At 42.1% G+C, this 22,808-nt stretch overlaps 1 protein-coding gene across 8 annotated transcripts in view; it reads left to right on the plus strand.

Moving 5' to 3' along the window:
• Nucleotides 1-22,808, plus strand: part of PTPRU (protein tyrosine phosphatase receptor type U) — a 464,942-nt gene that overhangs the window by 234,645 nt on the left and 207,489 nt on the right. For all 8 annotated transcript variants that reach the window (XM_072979748.2, XM_072979749.2, XM_072979750.2 and 5 more), the window contains exon 8: nt 21,944-22,252. In XM_072979748.2, the coding sequence (XP_072835849.2) occupies nt 21,944-22,252 (309 nt within the window). The remainder of the gene's footprint in view (nt 1-21,943; nt 22,253-22,808) is intronic.

Consider the following 22,808-nt stretch of genomic DNA (forward strand, 5'->3'; position numbering starts at 1 on the left):
ATGACCAGGGTGGCTTGGATGATGCTCCTCACACAGAGATCTCTAGGCTGCTCCTGACAAGAAGAAAGCTGGGTGGAGGGGAGAGGCTGGCAGAAATGGACTCTCTCTCTGCAGAAGGCCATGGCCTGTCTCTTTGCCCTGCAGAAAGGGCTTGTCCTCTTAGGGGCAAAGAGTAGCATCGGGAGAGACACCAAGGGGAACACTGAAGACATAATGGCCTGTGAGAGGGTGCTGTGAGGACAGCTGGCTTGCCCTTTCCCTGTCTGTTTGGTCTCAGGCCATTCTGTATTGCGGGACGGGGAAGGCTTGCTGTGTTTCCTTCCTGAACGGCATGACCTTGCGGATGCCACTGGAGTATGGCCTGACATGACAAGTTGCCTCGCAGCCCCAGTGCTGTGTGAGGGGAGCGAGTGCCATGGTGACAGCATCCCGTGTCCCAAGGTCACCCTAATTGGCTCTTTGGAGGTCGAGGACACTGACGTTGAGATTTTGTTGGAAAGGAGGGGATGGGGTGGCTAGGCGGCTTAGGCGGCTCTCATCTCTATCTGCAAAACCATACAGAGGTGCCGGATGGCTCTGGAACCAGAAATAACTGATTATTCCTCAGGAACGTCCCTCCACCCTTCCATTTAGGGATCCCTCTGTCCCCCCTGAGTGTGTAACTTAAGATATTTTTGGTACAAATATAAAAGTATGTTGCTCCAAGCTCTGGCCAAGCAGAGAGCGCAGGCTCTGACATAAAATCCCAAACTGCCACACTGGGTGTTGTGTCACTTGGGGAGGACACAGTGTTAGAAAAATGATGCATCTTAAGCTAGGAGATGGAGAAAACATATTGATGCCAAGATTTTAGTTAAGCCTTGCCGTCTTGATGGGGAAAGAACTCCTAAGGGATTCTTCAACCCTGCTTGAATACGAGCAGTATATTTTTTGCAAGTAATATGTTTTGTAATGCAAAGTATTTGAGCGCCATTTAATTTTTGAAGGATAATTAAGAGATAGTAAGTTGACAAAAGATCTGTTCCTCACTTATTAGTATAGACTGATCTCACTGCACAAATTATTAAACTCTTACTATTATTAGAAGAGGGGCTGGCTTTGGGGGACTGCCATTTCCAAATAGACTAGCTTGTCATCAGTCCAGCTCCAACACCCAGAATCTGCAATTAAAGAAAAGATCAGGCAGGAGGACGAATGCACCTTGTGCTTCAGAATCGTCTGACAGATTGATGTCTATAGACATGTGGAGCGGGGGAGAAGTGCACAGATGAAAAGTGTGTTAAGGCTACTTAAACATCCTTCAGCAATGGGAGGGGGAATGCATTTCAAGCAATGCATACACTTTAAACCACATGCATGAATATGGACTTTTTGGGAGAAAAGACAGCAGGGACAGAGCTCAAATCATTTGAAAGCCCAACAGCCCCATAGAAGTGGGGTGTGGAGTTGACGTGGAGGTTAGAAGAAGAGAGAATCTCTGTGGATATGATCTTTATAGATGTGTAAATCCCTGTTCATAACCATAAATTCTGTTGCCCTCCCCTAGTGGGTGGCAGTACGTCAAGCAGCTTTTCATCCCGGCTGAAATTATTTCTTTATATGAATATTCTCTCTCATTATCCTGGCCTTTTCCTGACAGGCACATTTACAGCTTTTACTAGAGGCAGCCCCGGAGCGGCCCTGTAGATTCCCCTCTGCTGCAGTATGTTGTGATTGACACAGATCAAGATGCTGTACCTGAGTGTTCTACCGCTGTATTCGCGCCTCTAACTGCCGGCAGCTTCGTAAAGGCACTAATTGTATGGATATATTCAGCAATAGTAATGCTTTCAGACATCCTTGTTAGCTGATCTTTGACTGAAGCACTTGTGAGTCTGCTTACATTGGCCCTGGGGTGCCAGCCTGTCTGTTTGCCACTGATCGTTTAAATAACACTGAAATTAAAAAGAGATAGGAGTTTAAGCCTGCCACTTTCCCCGTTCTGGCTGGTGCTATGCTTGAGAGACCTCGAGAGTCGATGAATTTTAAAGGGCAGGGGTAGAAGGTGGGGATCTTCTTTACAATGTCAGATGTGACACGGCCTTTAGAAAACAAATTTACACCTTGCTGTATTGAACCTGTATGTTTAAATTAGATTATATGGTATCTTGTTGCATATGATACAATTATATTGTAGTGGTTACATTTATATTTCATCTAGCACTCCCAGGTGTTAAGGACATGGCAAGGAGAAGAGGGAGAAAAAAAACCTCAGCTGTTCAGCTAATGATGGGAGAAGACAGGACTCCCAAATCTTCTTGGTTACAGCCTGCAATTTTTTGGTTCAGCGCACAGCAAGGATACGGTCAGTGGATGACCTGTCTGTCGGCAGGATGAAAAAGGCAGCATTCTCTTCCTTAATGGCCATGACCATGAGATATTTCCTACTGCTAGCAGTGAAAATTCCCAAATTGCCATTTGTGCAAATTCTGCATTTTGAGCAAAGCGTGCAAAATCATGATGCCAATTTCTTTGTGCATGGGCTTTTAGGCACTTTGCAGAGCCATAGGATTCTACAGACAGAAGCAAGGGATGGGGCAAAAATTCACAAGGCAATTAAATGTGGAGTTGAATCCACTGCTGAATAATAGGAATGTAAATAGCATCACTTCCTGGCTTTATTTATTTACCTTTTTTCTGAAAGCATACACTATTATTTTTCTTTTGCTGGGGATACTACATCCTCCTCCACTATTTTCATGGGGAATTCATATCTGTGATTCATGGCGGAATAAATAGGCAACAATGCTGCTTGTTAAAATGGCTAAATACAGCTCTGAGTGGAAGAGACTGCAAAAGTCATAGGTCAACTTTCCTGAAGTTGTGGATTAACATAAATTGTGGAGAACACAAGAAAAGCCCTGCTGGATCAGGCCAAGAACATGATCTAGTCCAGCTTCCTGTATCTCACAGTGGCCCCACCAGAGGCCTCTGGTAGCCCACGAGACCACTAGATCCCTGTCTCCTGATCCCCTTCCCCTCCATCTGGCATTTTGAGGTACTTTCCTTTGAAGCCTAGAGATTATACATCCCCATCATGGCTTGTAACGCATGTTTCCTCCAGAAATCTGTCCAAGCGTCTTGTAAAGGCATCTAGGCCAGATGCCGTCATCACATCCTGTGGCAAGGCATTCCACAGACTAACAACAGATTGTTTGATTTGTGTCTTTTTCAGCCCGTTCTTCTGTGCTTCCTACATATGTGTGCTTTCCTCCTTGAAAGGGAAGGATGCTGCTTTGCAAAGAGATATTTTGCACCAGTTACACAGACCTAAATATCTTGCCACCATTTGAAAATTCTCACTGTATCAAGGTTTCTTGTTGCATTCATACAGGCTGAATTGATGAGAAAAGGAATTTGATGAATATTCTTCAGGTATCTTATATATATCTGTTAAATGAAGTTGCTATTGAGTAGTGACCAAGTACTAGCTAAGAGGTAGCTGAATAGTAACTGACTATTAACAGCAGAAGCTAATATAAATAATAGCCTCCATTTGTGAGCCTTGTTCTTGGCTGGAACTTTGACCCTCCTTTTGACCATTATGTTACAGTGCCACAGTTTATCCCAGTTAAAAATGGGCATCGGTACTATCGTGCTCCTCCCTACAGACACGCCTTAGACAACTGCTTGCCTCTGTTGCAGTGACCTTGGTACCACTCAGCTGCCTGTACTTTTGTGATGCACAGATACTGAAGGGGGAAAAAAAAATCCCAGACTTGATATTCTTCTCACTATTCCGTTTTGGGACTAAATATAGATCTTGCTGTATTGCTTGTGTCAGAGTCTTCGTGTTCTTTCCTGGAGATCAATGGGTGCTTTCTTTTTTAAAAAATATAGCACTATCTGTGCTTTCTTTTCTGACTCTTGAGGGCACTGGTCAGTTCTCCTTTATTTTTCAGACCCATGTGCATCACTCTTAAGCTTGCTAACCAGTGAGTAATTCATTTGCACGTGTGCTTACAGATGTATCCTTCCAAAATACCTATTTTTTTTAAAAAAGGAGCGATAGCTGTTGTGGAGCAAGACAAATTCTGAAATACATTCTAATAATGCAATAATTTTATTAGGCCAACCAAAAAGGATACAAAAGTACAGCAACTGTACATGCTTTTGAGGAACACAGCTCATCAGGCTGATGTACAAAATCAGCAAGACGGGAAAAAGGGAATATGAACATGGGCTGGGGTGGACTAGCTGGATGGTAAATCTTTATTGTTTACATTTTGCTACAGGAAGTAATGCAGGAGGGTAGTTGCAAACAAAGAGCTGGGTCTTACTCTGGTGATAATGCTATCATCTGGTATAGCCCATAGGTGTGGTCAGAGAAGGAGCGTTCGGAACCTTTGTATGGGATAATACAAATCTCCACTGTGAATTCAGAATGGTGTCAATCTTATGTATGAACCACGACAGCAGAAAGTGATGAAACCTCCCAAAGTGGTTGTATCAATTGCTATTATATTAATTATTATTACTTTCAATTAATATTCTCATTAATAATTTTCATTCATTCTTGTGAGTTTCTAGACATAGCTCTTATTCCTTAATGGTGGCAATTTGGTGGGGGGCACCCCTCTCCATAAATCCTGTACCCTGAAGTTGCATTCTAGCTTTCTTTCCAGGAAATTCAAAGCAATGCAAGTTGTGCTCCTACTTCCTGCTTAATTCCTGACTGAGACAAGCCGGGCTGAGAGATAGTGTGACTGGTCTAAGTTCACCCAGTGAGTTTCAGGCTCAGTGGACACCTGAACGCGAATCTCCCAAACCCCAATCCCAGTCTCTCAACTATAGCACCAGAGTGGCTGGTGGTAGACTTAGTGGTAGAGCGATAAATAACCAGCACAGGCACGCACATACATGCACCTGCTGTCAGTACAGTCCATTGCTGAAAATGCTGCTCCACTTTCTCAGGCTGCAAACGCTACCAAAAAAACGGAGCCGGCATTTATCAGAACATTTTGAATGCATGCATTGCTGTACAATCCTGGGCAGGGGATATAAAGGAAGCCCTTGATTAGTATGCAGATCATCTCTTCCTTGTGGCATCCTTTTGCTTCCAGGATCTGTATGCCTTGTCTTTATCTCAGGATGCTCGCTTCTTGAAACTTGCATGGCGTCTTTGATTCCTAGGAAACATTACTGAGCTGAAGGCTGCCTTGGTCTGTTGCACACCACCTCGTTTAGCAATCTGCTATTCTGTTGCTTTATTTATTAATCCCCCCTCCCTGAGTGCCTCCATTAACTAGCCATATGTAAATTGAAACACACACACACACACACACACACACACACACACACACACACACACACACACACACACACACGAAGAGGAACATTAGTGTGACAATGCCAGCGTGAAGGCTTGTTTTGTTCACAAATGTTGCCAGCTTGGCTGGTTTTCCCTTTGGTGGGTTATTCAGAGGATTAGTTTTGGAGTATAGTTCCCAGAGTTCCACAGGTCGTATGACCAGTGGCCAAGTTGGCGACATCTGGGATTCTAGGAGTTGTAGTCCAAAAACTAATTCCTATCTCTGAATTTCTTGGTATATGTTCCATTTCCTAAATGGGTGACCTGAGGTATCCCCTGCTTGTATCTACCACAGAGTACAATGTTCCAGTAGGCTTTTGGTCAGCGCACAAAGGGGAGTAGAAATGGGTGAAGAAACTCTAATGTAGTCTCAAAAGTGGCTGAGGATGTGCTTTGGAAGGAAGTAGATTTTCTGTCTCCAACCCCACTCCCCTCTCTGTCCTGGCAGTGATGATTACATTGCTGCTGCTTGCTCTTGTGTGCCATTCAGTTTTGCATTGGATTCAACATTCCAAAGTACAGTAAGTCGCTAAACCTCACCACCTGTGTAGATTGCAGTTGGCCAAATTCAGTAATGTGGGTAACATTTCATTGAATTTTAACCCGATGCCCAGCTGCAGGTGTCATCTCCAACTGTAAATGAGATGGATGTTTTGCCCTTCTTTACGGACTGCCCAATGTCTAAAAAGGTTTACTGGTGCCAGCCCTGAGCAGGGATTTGAACCTGGGTCTCCCGTGTCCTAATTTGGCACTCTACTCACCATACCACATCACGTCAGTGTGATAGTGTTCCCTTTGTCATCCTTTTTCCCCCCCAAAAGAAAGAAGGTGTAATCTCCTGGTGACTCTTGGACCTCCGACCATGGATGGAAGCCTACCTATTGAGAAGGGCCTGTCCCTCCATTATGACTACCTGTTTTTGCTGCTTCTTTTTCCAGGTATATTCCTATATTTCATGAGTTTCTAGAGGTCTACAAGCTACAGTAGCTGGCTGGATAACTCAGTGAGTAAGGTATATGGCTGTGGAGCCAGAGATTGGGAGTTTGAGTCCCCGCTGTGTCTCCCTGGAAAAGAGCCATACTGTGTAGCCTTGGGCAAGCTGCAGAGTCCCTCCAGAAAAAGGGCATGGTAAATTATTTCTGTGTACTGTACACCTAGAAGTCCCTGGAAAGGGTTGCCATAAGTCAGAGCTAGCTGGCTTTAGCAAACATTCGATTATTTGAGCTCTAGTGAAAAAAGTCAGGGCTATATAAAAGAGATGGGCAAGCTTCAGGTGATCAGAGGCCATTTTTATTTGTTTCCAGAAATATCTTGGGGTCATAGTAACCCTTCTAAATACTTTGGTTTCAAAAATCCAACCACCTCAATGGAGACAGCAGCCACGAAATTAAAAGACGCCTGCTTCTTGGGAGGAAAGCGATGACAAACCTTGACAGCATCTTAAAAAGCAGAGACTTCACCTTGCCAACAAAAGTCCGCATAGTCAAAGCTATGGTTTTCCCTGTAGTGATGTATGGAAATGAGAGCTGGACCATAAAGAAAGCTGACCGCCGAAGAATTGATGCTTTTGAATTGTGGTGCTGGAGGAGACTCTTGAGAGTCCCCTGGACTGCAAGGAGAACAAACCTATCAATTCTAAAGGAAATCAACCCTGAGTACTCACTGGAAGGACAGATCCTGAAGCTAAGGCTCCAATACTTTGGCCATCTCATGAGAAGAGAAGACTCCCTGGAAAAGACCTTATTTATTTATTTATTTATTTATTTATTTATTCATTCATTCATTCATTCATTCATTCATTCATTCATTCATTCGTTCGTTCGTTCGTTCGTTCGTTCGTTCGTTCGTTCGTTCGTTCGTTCGTTCGTTCGTTCGTTCATTTATTTATTTATTTATTTATTTATTTATTTATTTATTTATTTATTTATTTATTTATTTTTGATGTTAGGAAAGTGTGAAGGCAAGAGGAGAAGGGGACAACAGAGGATGAGATGGTTGGACAGTGTCATCGAAGCTACCAGAATGAATTTGACCCAACTCTGGGAGGCAGAGGAAGATAGGAGGGCCTGGCGTGCTCTGGTCCATGGGGTCACGAAGAGTCAGACTCGACTAAACGACTAAACAACAACGAGATTTTTGGTGAAACCCTATGGGGAGGGTGCACATTGATTTAGAGAAATAACACATCATCTATAGATAAGAGATACTGAAAACCCTAAGGATGATTGAAACAGCCTCCGCTAAAATAATTTTAGGATAACAGCCAAGTGGTCTGAAAAGGCAACTTACTGAAGACTGGCTATATTTGGTGGTTGCAGAATGTTCCTTGGTGGTTGGCAAGGGAAACAGAAATTAGGGATTGAATGGGAATTATTCTGGAAAAGACATGGCTGGCTGGATCCCAGGACAGGAATATTCCATACAGCAACATTTTGTTCAAAGTCCCATTTCTAATGCCCCTAATCAATACTTCCTTCAAATTCACCTTTTTTTTCCTCTATCAATCCGAGTCAATCTTTTATTGCTGAAACAAACAGGTGCGATGTTTCATATGAATAAATGAAACAAGATCAGACTTTTTTCTAAAACAGGCACGTTGCATCAAAGGCAGTTATGAGAACTAATTAAGTCTCTCCTCACTGAGTGTATTTAATGTATGTCCCTTTCAAGAGTCTGACAGGGAACTTGTCGGAACGAGGAATGTCTGTCCTGTCCTGTTGGTTTCTAAGAGCTCACTGGAAAGTCCCTTCTTCTTGTTGTGCATAGGTAATTTGTTTTCCCTCTTATGTCTGTGCCTGATGAGTCCCCATCAAGTACAAAGGACAAATAAGGAAAGAGAAATAAATACAGAGGGTTTTGTAGATCTCAGGGAAGACACACTTCTGCTAATTCAGGAACATTCAGTGTTATTCTTTGACCTCTCTGCCCGCTCTTTGAGTATTGCAGGGTGACGAGAACCTAGGTCTTGTAGATGTTTTGGATTGCTACTCTCACAACCCATTATTGTTTTTAGAACAGCTCCTGGAAGACCTAGCCAGTATGACAAATAATAATGCTCTCCATCTCTAGAACAGAGAGACATAGTAGCTCCATACTCTGTCTGATCATTGGTTCCTTCTTCTTCACAATGACTAGCATCAGATCTTCATGGTTTGAGACAAGAGAGTTTATCAGCCTGACCTGGACACGTTGGGGATTGAATCTGGCACTTTTTGCATGCACACAATCTGCTTTGCCACTGAGCTATGGCACTTTCCCCCGTGATCTGATCTGAAGGGCCCTCCAGTCTTCTTTCCAATTCAGAGCTATGTCTAGAGACATCTGTGATGTTTCCTCATGGGCTACTGGCTTCTTTAATTTTGATAATTATTACAGAAACGTTGGCCAATAAGGCCATTGCCTGTGGCTGGAGGTTTCTAGGAGTTAAAATCTTCGGGGATTTTTAAACTTAAGTTTTGATCAGTAGCATTTTAGACGATTTCGAAAGTGGTGTCTTTCTTTAAACCAGGATTCCTGCATCTTATTAGACAGGCAACTGCTTCTGCATTACCATATGCATCATAAAAAAGAGAGGAGGCTTTGTATGTATAGAGGCAAATTTTGAATCATTCCTGTCATTTAAACAGAAAATTATACATCTCAAACTGTAATTGGGTGATTGGTATTCCTGTCTGCTCGTTCTGTTGTGCAGGTTGTAACTGCTCTTCTTTCTTATAATTTTTGTGTCTAAAAATTGAGTTAGAATGGGTACACCTTCAAACAGAGAGCTGTGATGAAGGGCAGATGACCACTACTGTCTACTTTGGGCCATATGTTTGCAATGATCGTGTTCCTTCTAATATAGAGATGAACAAATGTGATCCTCCAGATACTTTTGGGCTACAGTGACACCTCGCTTTATGATTGCCCCGCATTACGATGAATCCACTTTACGATGATCTTTTTACGCTCGCAATTGCAATTGCAAAACAATGGTCTAAATGGGGGGATTTCGTTTTGCGATGATTTTTAAACAGCTGATTGGCGGTTTCAAAATGGCCGCTGGGTAACTAAAATGGCTCCCCGTTGTGTTTAGGGACAGATTCTTCTCTATATAGGCAGTGAAAATGGCCATTGTATGGAGGATCTTCGCTGGACTGTGAGTTTTAAGCCCATTGGAACGCATCAAAAGGTTTTCAATACTTTTAATGGGGTTTTTATTTTCACTTTCCGATGTTTTCGCTTAACGGCAATTTTCCTGGAATGGATTATCGCCGTTAAGCGAAGCACCACTGTACTCCTATTATCCCTCACCATTGCCTGTGTTGTCTAAGTGAGATAAGAGTTATGGAAACAAGAATATCTGGAGGATCACTGTTGCCCACCCTTGTTCAATTGCACCAGTTGGCTTCTATATTGTGCCTTTATTTAGAATATTTTTTAATCTTGTATGTTGCCATAAGGTCTTTGTCTTGGCTTACAAATCAAAACATGAGTGACATCTGTTTAACATCCACAATTAAACATATATCACTGAACATCAAAAGTAATCAGATGCTCTTATAATGTCTGGGGTTTAACAGATTTTTAGCCTAGTCGCTAAAGAGCAAGACTGTAGTGTGGTTTAGGTGTGCTTGTGTGTGTGTGCCTGCTTAGGGGCCGGGGGAACAAATACCCAGCAAAGCATCTCATCCTTGCTGTTCCCTGAAGGGTTGTTTCAAAAGGATAAATCCTCTTTGATGTGGGCTGTTTGTTGTGACCCAGTTGGATTAATGACAAAACCATCTTTCCGAAGCCTGCTTATGTGCACATCTATTGATTCCACCCCCTTCACCCCAAGATTGCCAAAGTATTGCTAATATTGCAATCTCTCTGGGTGCCAGCTGAAGTCTCAGAAAATTAATTTTGGTCCTCTGAGTCTCCACATAGGTTTGTTCTGAGACCTGGCAACCCAGGTATTGTGGGCAGGGATTCTCCCTAAATTTTAGGCTTTAACCCTAAAATCACAAGGAATGGAATGCTGGCAGCCTGACAAACTAGGTTTGAGGGTGCATTTTAAGGAATGGCCTCAGGAGTGCCATTTATACATGTTTTGAGGTCGCCTTCTTTGTCATTGCCTTTATTATTCTACAGCTGCTGCCCAAACTGACACACTATGAAATTTCTATTATATCTCTTGCTTTTCCTGTTAGCATCCTGGATGACCCTCGTATAGCATTCTTTGAACTATTTGAATGCTGTGGACCAGACCATGCACAATTCTTTCAATAGATTCTGGGTGAGAAGCTGTTTGAACTTTATGTCATTGGCCTTTGAATTTATCATTCTATCGCCACATTGTCCATCTGTCACACACCAGTCTGCAGAATTGCCAAGGCTCTTGCTTGTGACATCCCCAGAGTCATCTCAGGTTTTGGCCCCTAAATCTCAAGGAATGGGATGCTGCTGAACTGGCAATCCTATCAAACTGAGTGACAGATCTCAGGGTCAGTGACATTGGTAGAGGATTTTTTTCTGTTTCACGTGTCTTTAAAGCCTGGACAATCAATATCTCCCTTTCATAGTCGATGCCAAGGCCACTGGCTTAACGTGATGACGGGTATGCATGTGTTACGTTTGTTCTATCCCCCATTTCCTGCAATGTCTTTGTCAAAATGCACTGTTTGAAATGAAAACTCCTCTCCCTTTTACATCCCAAGGACCAACCCCTGGTGTTGGGTTTTGACTACCTGCAGATAGCAAGTATTTCTTCTTCACAAATTCCCATGGTCCACCTTCCCTCACAGAAGCAAACAAAACACCCTGTAAACCCCACTAAAATATGTAGCTTTAATAGAATAAATACACAGGAAACTGACTTCTGAGCGTTCAGCCTGGAGGCAGGCACTGCATCACGGCCTCTCCCATTTTGAAGAGACCCTTGCCCAGCAGGCTGAGGCAAAGAGGAAGTCACAAAAGCAGCAAAACCAGGGAGCCGGACAGGGGACAGATTGGATTTGTCCTCAGTGTGGAAGGGATTGTCACTCTCGAATTGGCCTCCTCAGCCACACTAGATGCTGCTCCAAGTCCTCCATACAGAGCACGGTACCATAGTCTCTCTAGACTAACTAACACAGGAAATTAACCAAATAACAATTTAAAAAAAAAATCAGTCAAATAGAGAAAGCACCCACACACCCATGGGGGGTTGGGGTGGGGTGGCGGTGGGGAAGAATAGCTAAAGAATCCCCCAACCCCACTGCACATGCACACATGTGCACAGAAACATGAACATGCATGTTAACATACAAATATCTCCAGGTTTATTGTGGAGAATGAAAAATAATCTCAAGGAGACATACAGGCACAGGCTGCCTAGTAGCAACAAAAATTATTCAAAAAAAAAGGAAGGGAAATTCCTTAAAAAATGAAGGGAAAAAAGGCAAAAAGGGAAAAGATTCAAGATGGAGGCACACCAGACAATCAAGCAGCAATCCAAAATGAAAAGCAGTAGGAACTCAACATGCAGCAATCGCTCAAGGAGTGTCTGAAGCAAAGAACATTCAGAATTCATGTCCCTTCAAATTTTGATTGGCTTCTGCTAGCTTTTATGACACTATTGGATAGAACATTTCTTAGGCTATTTGACAGATAAAAGGTGAAATTTAGGACACCAAAAATTACACAAACTAGAGAACATTAAAAGAAAGAACCAAACATGAAACTTTCAGATGCCCCTCTTTCTGAGAAACAAAATCATCCATGCTTAGAAGCTCTCTTTCAGCAACTATGAAATAACGTGAATTACATCAAAGAGAGCCCCTTTCATGTTTGGCGGTTCTTTGTTTAGACCTGAAAGGCTGATCTCTAGTTCTGGAATTTAAGACATAGGCACCATTGATAATGAAATATTTTTGTATGTTCTGTCCACTCACTGCCCAGCTTCTGAGTTGTCCTGTGCTTTAGCTCAATGGCTTAATTCCTCACTGTGTCTTCTTTGGAGCGGCTGGACTCGATCCGTAAGGTCCCTTTCAGCACTACAGTTCAAAGGTTACTGTATTATTTTTAAATATATGCACAGAGACTTCATAGCCCTATAAAATTCCAGAATTGCTGAATTAGTGCACTTTACATAGCTTCATCTGCCACAATTAGTAATTTTCTGCTGTTTATTTCTCTTGTCTCACAATTCTTTGGTAAGACGCAATTGCCCTTTCTTTATGTAAGCAACATGAAACTGGTTTTCCATTACCAACAAATCTGGGTTGTTTCTTGTTTTATATATTTAACCTCCACTTTAGTTTCTACATTCTCATTTTTACATGCTTACCAAAAGAAATTGCCCAAATGAAATATATCAGTGTTGTACCGTGTAGTGCTTGCTGTACCATGCAGAAAATGTACTACTCAGGATCTGAAAGCAAATGGCATCATCTAATCATGTTGCCTGCTCAAATCTGGAATTGAAAAACAAGGATATAAAGGGCCAGAGGCAAATAACATGGTTTAAAAACAGGTTGAGGGCCTAACTCCAAATCAGGCAGAGCTTATTAGAAGCTTCCTGTATGGAGAAATCGCTGAGACTGAAAACCCAAGCCCAGATTGTTACAAAATCAGTTAGGCTGTTATTAATTCTATGGGTCCTTGATTGGGCTGTTCTGACCAAACAGCAGTATGTGCATTGACCATTAGAAGAATGTTACCACAGTATAGTGGAGCTCCTTATTTCCTGGTGTTGTAGGTCAGGGGAGAAACCTGTGACTTTCCCAGTTTTATTGAACTCTAGTTCCCATCAGTCCCTCCCAACCTTTTCAAAGGTAAAGAATAATGGGTATCATAGTCTATCAACATCTGGATTAGCACAGGTTCTGCAACATGGCTGGGCATGGGTTCAAGGGTGGTTTGAGCTCTGGTTTGTAACCTGGGAAGGTTTTGTACTGGGGTTTACTGCTGAGAAAACCTGGAGATAATTGAATTAAACATGAACAGAAGTGCTGAACATATTGTAGTGACTCAATAAGATTTCCCAAGGTTATACCTGGGATAATTTTCTAGGGTTCTTTTCAAAGGCTAGCATCCTGTTTGTAATTGCTCACTGTAACCCTCTTTGCACAGAGTGGGAAGTGGAGTTAAAGGAAAGCAGAGCAGCACACAATGCAATTGTAGATCAGGAATCACCCAGCTGTGACATCCAGAGCATAAAACACCACATGCAGAGGTTTTAGGTGAATACTGGCTCATGCAATTCCTCTAATGTCAGAACTGCCTGCAGAATGCCTCGTTACACCCATGAATTTCACCAATAGGATGCTAGTCCAAATGTATTTGTGGCCAGCATACTGAATGTATGCAATGATCCCTGGAGAGTGGGGAATTTTAGGTGGTTTCCAGTACAGTAAAATTTCCTTCCTGATTTATTTAGGACAGGGCTGTGCAAAGGAGGATTCCTGGCATTCCCATAGTTCTTGGGCGGGAATCTTTTGACCTTCTCAGTACTTTAGACTGTGTTTCTCATAACCTCTTACTCCTGACCTAGCTAGCTAAGGTTTCTGGGAAATAAAGTCTCAACTATGTAAGGTTGCCATATTACCCATTGGCTACGTGCTGCAGGAGGAGGCTCTTGAGAGTCCCCTGGACTACAAGGAGAACAAACCTGTCCATTTTGAAGGAAATCAACCCTGAGTGCTCACTGGAAGGACAGATCCTGAAGCTGAGGCTTCAATACTTTGGCCATCTCATGAGAAGAGAAGACGCCCTGGAAAAGACGCTGATGTTAGGAAAGTGTGAAGGCAAAAGGAGAAGGGGATGACAGAGGACGAGATGGTTGGACAGTGTCATCAAAGTGACCAACATGAATTTGACCCAACTCCGGGTGGCAGTGGAAGATAGGAGGGCCTGGCATGCTCTGGTCCATGAGGTCACGGAGAGTCAGACACGACTAAACGACTAAACAACAACAACACGTTTTACCCAGATTCTAGGTTTGTCACCCAGTACCCATAAAAGTGTCACTGATTGCAAACTATACTTAGAAAAAAAACCACACTGAGATTTAAACTTGTATACAACCAAAGTTATCAAGCAAAACATGCAATGGCTATTTTGGTCAACTGAGTTACAAGGACTTTAGTTTTCAGAGTTATAGCTATGTTAGTCTGTGCAAGTACACTAATATGGCTGTCATTTTCCTTCACAATAACCAGACTCATTTTTTTTTCAGAACAAGGCTCACAATTAAAGTCTTCCATTCTCGACATTACCACTTGTTTTGAAGGAAGTGGACTTGTCCATGAAAGCTCCAATTAAAATACAGTAGGAACCCCCCCCATCCACTAGACCAGTGGTCCCCAACCTTGGGCCTCCAGATGTTCTTGGACTTCATTTCCCAGAAATCCTGGCCAGCAGAGGTGGTGGTGAAGGCTTCTAGGAGTTGTAGTCCAAGAACATCTGGAGGCCCAAGGTTGGAGACCACTGCACTAGACCACCATCTGTGGATTCACTCATCCTCTGCCTGAAAACATTAGATAAAAAAACATTGAAATTTACTAGAAGGAGCCAAAGACAACACTATGTATACCATTCACTACTTCTGCATTTTTCAGTATCCACGGGAGTGGGGGCTGGAACTGAGCCCCCATGGATATTGCTGTCCTAGTGTATAGCTGTTAGTCTCTAATGTGTCACAATGCTTTTTGTCTTCTTTAATAAAGGCATAGGACTCAGTGCTGCCTGAGAGATTGTGGGAGCTTGTACCAAAAGGGAATTTCTCTCGGTTCTGACATTAGGCATCTTCTGAAAAAAAAAATCTAGTTCCATTTTATTTTCCACAGTTTTTGGATGTTGGAAACTAAGTTGAATTTTATGCTAAGGAAAGGAAGAGTGGGGAGAAAAATAAGAAAAGAGAAGCAGGAAGCTTCTGATATATATTATTTCCATTAATTTTTTTTTAGTTTATAATTGTGTGCATTTTACATTTCTGGAAAGGGGTTTGAAACTATGATAATGAGATGACAATGCAATACAAACAAAGAACAAATTCTGCACCTGTATGTGTTGACGTAACTCCTTGAACTGCTTAATCCTGTATCCTGCTAAGTTAAATTGCTCTTATTCCTAAACACATGTGCATAGAAGGCTGATATATTTGTACTTACTAGGAAGCAGAAGGGGATACCCAGTGTGGTGTAGTGGATAGAGTGACTGATTAGGAGTTAGGAGACTTGGGTTTGAATTCCCGCTCAGCCATGGGAAGTTCATGGCTGTGTGTGGAATTGGTAAAACCAGTCCTTCAATATCTCACTTACCTTGAAATCCCTGTTAGGGTCACTGTAAGTTGGTGGCACCAAAGAACAGGAAGCAGAGATTGGCAAAATTCCCTTCTTGAACCACAGTTCCCTGAATCCCCCACCCAACATAATCAGTGACTATTCTGGTTGAAGGGTTCTGTACTGAAAACTAAAATTTCCAGTCTCTGTTATGAATCTTGTTCCCTACTACAGTGTAGCCCGGAGTATTGAAAATAGGCAGCTAGTGGGGTGGATGTTTAGAGAACGATTATATTGAAAAGAAGTGGAAGCAAAATGTGGCGGATGTCAGTAGCTTTGGTAGTTAAATAGATGTATAGGTAGATTGTTAGAGTGATGAAAATTCAAATATGGCCAAGAATGATAAACTAGGATGTTTTCTGGTTAGAATGAAGTGTTCATCTGTATCTCTGGCAGAAATGTGATGCTGTGTTTTCCTCCAGTTTCTGCAATTTCCCCTCACTTTCCCCTGTGTTTCCCCCACCCCCCTGCCCAATTGAATGAAAGTTTGCAATTCATAGGGATACTTATGATCAGGAATGCAGACTTGAGTCATGGGACTTGCTATCAAATTGGACTTAAGTCACTCTGGTGACTTCACTCATGGTCTTTTTTCAGTCAGTACATGTCCATAGAAGGTTGATGTATTTTTACTTACTAGGAAGCAACATGTTACTTAGAACCTACACCCCTCCCTTTTTTCTGAGAAAAAAGGCTTGTTTTTAGTGCGGACTTGGACTTGGGGCTTGGGACCCAGGATTTGGTGACAAAGATTCAAACTTGGACTTGGGACTTGGATCTAAAAATGTGCCAAAATCCCTGTCTGTGATGTTCTCACATATATGACATATATGTACTCTCTCTCTCTCTCTCTCTCTCTCTCTCTCTCTCTCTCTCTCTCTATCTCTCTCTCTCTCTCTCTCTATCTCTATCTATCTATCTATCTATCTATCTATCTATCTATCTATCTATCTATCTATCTATCTATCTATCTATCTATCTATCTATCTATCTATCTATCTATCTATCTATCTATCTATCTATCGCTCTATCGCTCTATCGCTCTATCGCTCTATCTCAATCTCTCTCTCTCTCAATCTCTCTCAATCTCTCTCAATCTCTCTCTCAGTAAAAACTATGGCTCAAAACAATAGCCATCTCATAAGAATGTCATCACCAGCCTCTATTTCACCCACAATGTACATGGCTGCTTTACATGGTTTCTATCTTCTTTCTTCCAAACAACTTTACTACATTGAGAGGTTCCAACTTGCCTGAGGGCACTAGGAAAGCTTTGTGATTAAGTCAGGATATGAATTTGGATCTTTTTGTTTCAAGTTTAAAATATACTGTCTGGGTACTACATAATTATGCAAAAGCTGAAACATATTGACAGAAGAATGAAGCAGGCATTAATGAACTTGATTTGCATATTGTACATAGGTTTGAGACAGCTTGCTTAAACAGCCACAAGAAGTCCAGAACAATTTTTGCCTGTTCCAGTTCAATTTGTGCTCCATATTGAAATCACCTCACATCACCTCAGCACTGAATCTGGCCATTCCACTTCAGTCCAGACAAATTGATCTATATCAGGTCAATTAAGTTATTAGTTTGGCCTTCTGCTGAATCCAGCATGCAGCCATTGTTGAAATGAATAAGAAGAGACAGCCCAGTGACTGGAGGAATCAAGATCAATCTGAAGTAACTTCAAAGGTCCCAGTGTGGGGATGGATGAATATGTCACTTCTGCTTTTCTCCATATTCTAGCTTTTTATCCTCACATTCTTTCTGTGAAACATGTAGAGGCATTTGTAGATTTTTTTTTGATAGCTCCTGAAAAAATAAAAAATGAACCCATTTGCATTGGTGAAATCCAATAAGACGTCACTGTCTCCTCTGAACAGAAGGGATCGCGTTATGCCTGCTTGTTGTGTAGCTGTTTAAAATGAGGAGACTTTCAGGGGCAGGGCAGGGGGGGGGGAAGAGGGGGAACCCTGCCCTTGGGTGAGCAAACTTGTTAATTTTGCTTTTTCCAAAATTCTGTTAAAATAAACAAGCAAGCAAAAACGCAACCTGTCTCAAGTACCTCCCACTGGATTATGAAAAAGAACAACAGCGTTGTTTAAGGAACTTTCTTATGACTCTCTCTTCCTTTACCAAGTTCACCCCAACTTATATCTTCATCCTTATCTCTAAACTTCACTGGAGGTATCGAAATAGAGGCAGATTGAAAGAGAGGATTTTGGACAACGAATTATGGGAATTAAAAGTGAGGGAGACTTCAATGTCCCTCACCGATATGTCCCTTCAGAAGTTAAAAACTGGTCCAACCAGTTTTTACTTATAAAGCAAAATATAGGAAGTATATGAATAAGTGCATGTGGCTTCTTTTGTGGTACCTAGTTTAACCCTTAGTCTTTAGATATCATGTACCTTAACACCTGTTTCCAAGGATTAGCCATGTTGTACTGCTGTAACAAAAACAAAGCAAAATGAAATGAAAAACATCAAGGGTCTTGCAGTACCACAGAAACATAAAAAATGTATTTGGCATCCACTTTCATGGGCTGTGGCCTACTTCTTCAGATGGTGGAGGACACTTTCTTGCTTTACCTCCTGTTGATCTTCTCAGTTTTCCATTATGTATAGACTTTCTTCATGACAGAGAAGCTTCCCAAAGACATTAAAATAGAAAGTGGTGGAGATAATTCCAAGGCCATTAGTATAATGTGGTTTGCCCTCCTTGGGTGGACAACTTCCAGATATTCTTGACAGCAGTTCCCATGAAGCCAGCATAGCCAACGATGAAAGAGGAAAGAGAGAAGATGGGAACTGCAGGTTAGAAATCATGTTGCTAGCCAACATTGTCCATTCCTGCCGTAGTATGGTTGGGTTTTTTAAAAAAACAAATAACTGGTGTGGGTGTATGTGTGAGCAAGATGATGGCAGTGGAGGAAGTGCAATTCTCTTTGGCTATGATCAGAATCATCCACAAATGTACAGTATATCCTGTGTGTAAAAGAAAATGTCCATTGTTGCCAATCTGGGGGTTCCTTCCTACTGTAACTAGCATGCTAGCATGCTAACAGGGGTGGAGATTCTGATGGGGGCAGTGGTTGGGCTAGACAGGTTGCTCAATGACTGGGCCAGGGCAGATAAGTCGTGTCTAGTTTGGTCTTTACAGTTCTATTTTTAATTTGGATTGTATCTGGTATGACTGCTGTTGTCTCTTGTATATTGCTGCTGTGAATGGAAATGCCTATTGTGTTTGTCAGTATTAGAAAGCGGCTGTGAGCATTTTTCTTTTGTGAAAGAGCGGACTATCACACATGGAAAAATATTTAAAATACTGCATAAACAGCATGCACATCAATAGGAAAGGGTTAGAAATCAACCTCTAAAGAGTTCAAGAGTCTCTTGTACTTTCAAAGTATATTCATACACAGGATTTCTGCAAAACACATTTGGAATATGGATAAAATCCTGTGGGAAACAGTTTCTCATTTTTAACAACAGTAAAAAAAAAGAATCATGATAGAAATGGTAATTTTACTGAAATGTATCCCCACTTACAGGCTGCCATGACAGTGTAAATTCAGGCTCTATGTGGACAACTAAAATACTTTTAAAATAACAGTGACAGAAAAACAACCCTCGTAAAGTTGATAGATTTTTTATCATTATAGAGAAAAAAAGAAATCAGGCGATTAGATTGATTGGTCCCAGTTATACCGCCATAGAAAACTACTGCTGCATTTTGCGAAGTCTGGATTTTCACCTTGCGCTGTCTCTTTCAATGATGTTTATGAAAAATTTCAAATATTTAACTAGAAGAAGGCACAGCACAGACACGGGGGAGCTGTCATTGCCTGAAATATTGAGAGGCTTTCCTAGTACTGTGGGTTTTCATCCTCTCGTAGATGCTGCAGACTAGCAGCTTAAAATTGCTTCAGAGCATAAGAATAACCACAAACATTTCCCACACGATAGGAAGAGACAGTTTTGATTATGTCATAATCAGAAATGTAGATAAAAGTTTCTTCTGAAGGAAAAGACTATTGGTTATTGTGGGTTTTTCGGGCTCTTTGGCCGTGTTCTGAAGGTTGTTCTTCCTGGCGTTTTGCCAGTCTCTGTGGCCAACATCTTCAGAGGACTGGAGTAGGAACTCTGTCCATGCTCTGAGTTCCTGCTCCAGTCCTCTGAAGATGCTGGCCACAGAGACTGGTGAAACATCAGGAAGAACAACCTTCAGAACACGTCCAAAGAACCCGAAAAACCCACAACAACCATCGGATCCCGGCCGTAAAAGCCTTCGAGAATACATTGAAAGGACTATTATTTAAGTTCTCTTTGAAATGTAGGAATAATATGATATGATACAAGCTCTCCACCATATCAGACAAAAAGAGAGTACTTCAGAATGCACCATCCAGGCCTGGGTCCATTCACGTAGCTGCTCTACCAGAAGACCAAATGTACTAGCAGTTGCACTTTTTCGGAGTTAGTGCAAAGAGGGTGCCCAATGTAGGTTTTGTTGCCCTAGCAGTTCTACAATGGATGGGGGAAACAGATGTGCAAAAAGGCGTGCAATCACTTACACAGCCATGGTGTAACTCTTTGCTATCATGCTAGCAGAGATTTTTTTGCTCTATTAGCAAAAATTCTGGGTTATGTTAGATTTAGATGATGATTTGTTTATGAGATTTGTGGCACAGGATGTGATGATGGCCAACGGGTTGGATTATACAGATTTTTTGAAGATCCTTCTGTTGAAGGCTACTATCATGAGAGTTCAATACAACCTGCAGATTCAGAGCAGTATGCCTCTGAGTACCAGTGGCTGGGAAGCAGTAACAGGAGAGGGCTACTGCATTCACGCCCAAAAGGCATCTGTTTTGTCTCTGTGGGAGACAGGGTTATGAACCGAATGATCATAATCTGTGTAGATCTGTATGATCTAGTAGATGTTTCTGACTTACTGTTACAGGCAAGAATTAGTACAGTGGTGCCTCACTGAACGATTGTTTTGTTAAACAATGAAACCACTAAAAAGCGATCGCAAAACGATGTTCTAATAGGAAAAATTCGCTTTGCTATGATTGGTTCCCTGCTTTGGGAACTGATTCTTCGCATTACGACTATTTTAAAACAGCTGATTGGCTGCTTCAAAATGGCTGCGGGCTGTGTAAAATGGCTCCCCACTGTGTTTTTGGACAGATTCCTTGCTTTACAGGCAGCGAAAATGGCTGCCCCTATGGATGATCTTTTCTGGACAGTGAGTTTTCAGCCCATTGGAACGCATTAACCGGGTTTTAATGCGTTTCAATGGCTTTTTATTTTCGCTTAACGAGGATTTCGCTCTACAGCGATTTCGCTGGAACAGATTATCCTCGTTAAGCGAGGCACCACCGTATTCTGTCTTCCACAGATTGCAGTCTAAACCAGCCTTTCTCAGAGCTGTCCCATCACAGCTCTGCTGAAACCAGCCAACTTTTAGCCATCCTCCAGTATTACAGAAAAGTAATTATTCTACATGTACATGTCTGTACTAATATTGTAAGCCTATAGGCTGGGATTACCTGCTGTTTAGTTTATATGTCACTCTGGGTACCTTTTGGGAGAAGTGAAGAGCTATAAAAGTTTTAAGCAAATAAGCATTTGGTCGTCTGATGTAGAGTCTTTTGAATTAATTAAGGTGAAGGCTGCACTGAATACTTGTGTTCAAGTTCAAGTCCTCACAAAATTCAGTGGGTGGCTTGGGCTGGCTGCTTCTGCTCCATTTGTCTCTTCCAGAGCCTGAACCTGTTCCTATTGTTCACCAACATCTTGGTCTCCAAGAATACAGTGGTGCCTCGCTAGATGATGATAATCCGTTCCACTGAAATCACTGTTTAGCGAAATCATCGTCTAGCGAAAAGCATTTCCCCATTGGAATGCATTGAAACCTGTTTAATGTGTTCCAATGGGGGAAGAATCATAGTTGTCTAGCGAAGATCGGCCATAGGAAAGCCGCTTTGCCAACCGCCGATCAGCTGTTTAAATAGCTGTTTTGTGAAGCTTAGGTCCTGAAAACACCTGTTTTGCGAGCGCAGAGGGAGCTGTCAAAATTGTTGTCTAGCGAAAATTGGTTTGCGAAGCAGGGACCAAACATTGTCCAGCAAAATTCCCCCATAGGAATCACTGTTTTGCAAATCGCTATAGTGATCACAAAATGTCAATGTCTAGCGAAAAAACTGCCATGCAGGGTAACTGTCTAGCAAGGCACCACTGTACAAATGTTTCATGCACCATTGGTTTCCATTCTCTTCTATTTCTGTTCCAACGACAGAACCCATGAGGGCTCCTAAAGGCCTTGCCTTTGCTGAGATCCAGCCCAGGCAGCTGACGCTTCAGTGGGAGCCTCTGGGCTACAACCTGACCCGCTGTCACACGTACACCGTCACCCTCTGCTATCGCTACGCGGTGGGCACTGGCCACAACCAGACCTTCCGGGAGTGCGTGAAGATGGAGCGGAACGTCAACCGCTACACGATCAAGAACCTACAGCCTTATAAAAACGTCCATGTCAAACTCATTCTCTCTAATCCCGAGGGCAGGAAAGAAGGCAAAGAGATGGTGTTTCAGACCGACGAAGATGGTGAGTCTTTGTGTCTTGGAAAAAAAATGGGGATAGGATGCAGAAAAATGGGGGAAAGAGATCTCTTTGTCCTCTGTAATCAGGAAACGGGTGTGTTTAAAGGCACTGAGGAAGAGTTGCCTATTAAAAACCCATACAAGCGAAGTTGCATACTGCTAGCTTAATGGAGCTAATTTGTAGCAAATAATTCACAATGATGTAATCAGGATGCAGCTGGTGGAATCTTCCAGATGTCATCTCATGCAGACTCAGTTAAAAAAAGGGTGGAGGGAAATAAGCTTATGATTCCTGAAGCATCCATCACCAGATGGACGACTGTGAATACTGAGGCTTGCTAATTAAACAATTACATTGGTGACTAGGGTGGAGTGTCAGCTTCTTTCCTTTCTTGCCGTCCGCCAGCAAGAACCGTTTTCGACTCACACTGGAAAGTAAGATTTCATGACTTGAAAGGTCACCCTAGCATTAGGTGATGATACAGCTGACCTCAGGTAACAGATGCTGGAGGATAGTGAATCGTGTAATGTTCCGATAATACTGAAATAAAATCCAGTTG

This window comes from Pogona vitticeps, chromosome 9 (genome assembly GCF_051106095.1).
Source record: "Pogona vitticeps strain Pit_001003342236 chromosome 9, PviZW2.1, whole genome shotgun sequence".
Taxonomy (NCBI): Eukaryota; Metazoa; Chordata; class Lepidosauria; order Squamata; family Agamidae; genus Pogona; species Pogona vitticeps.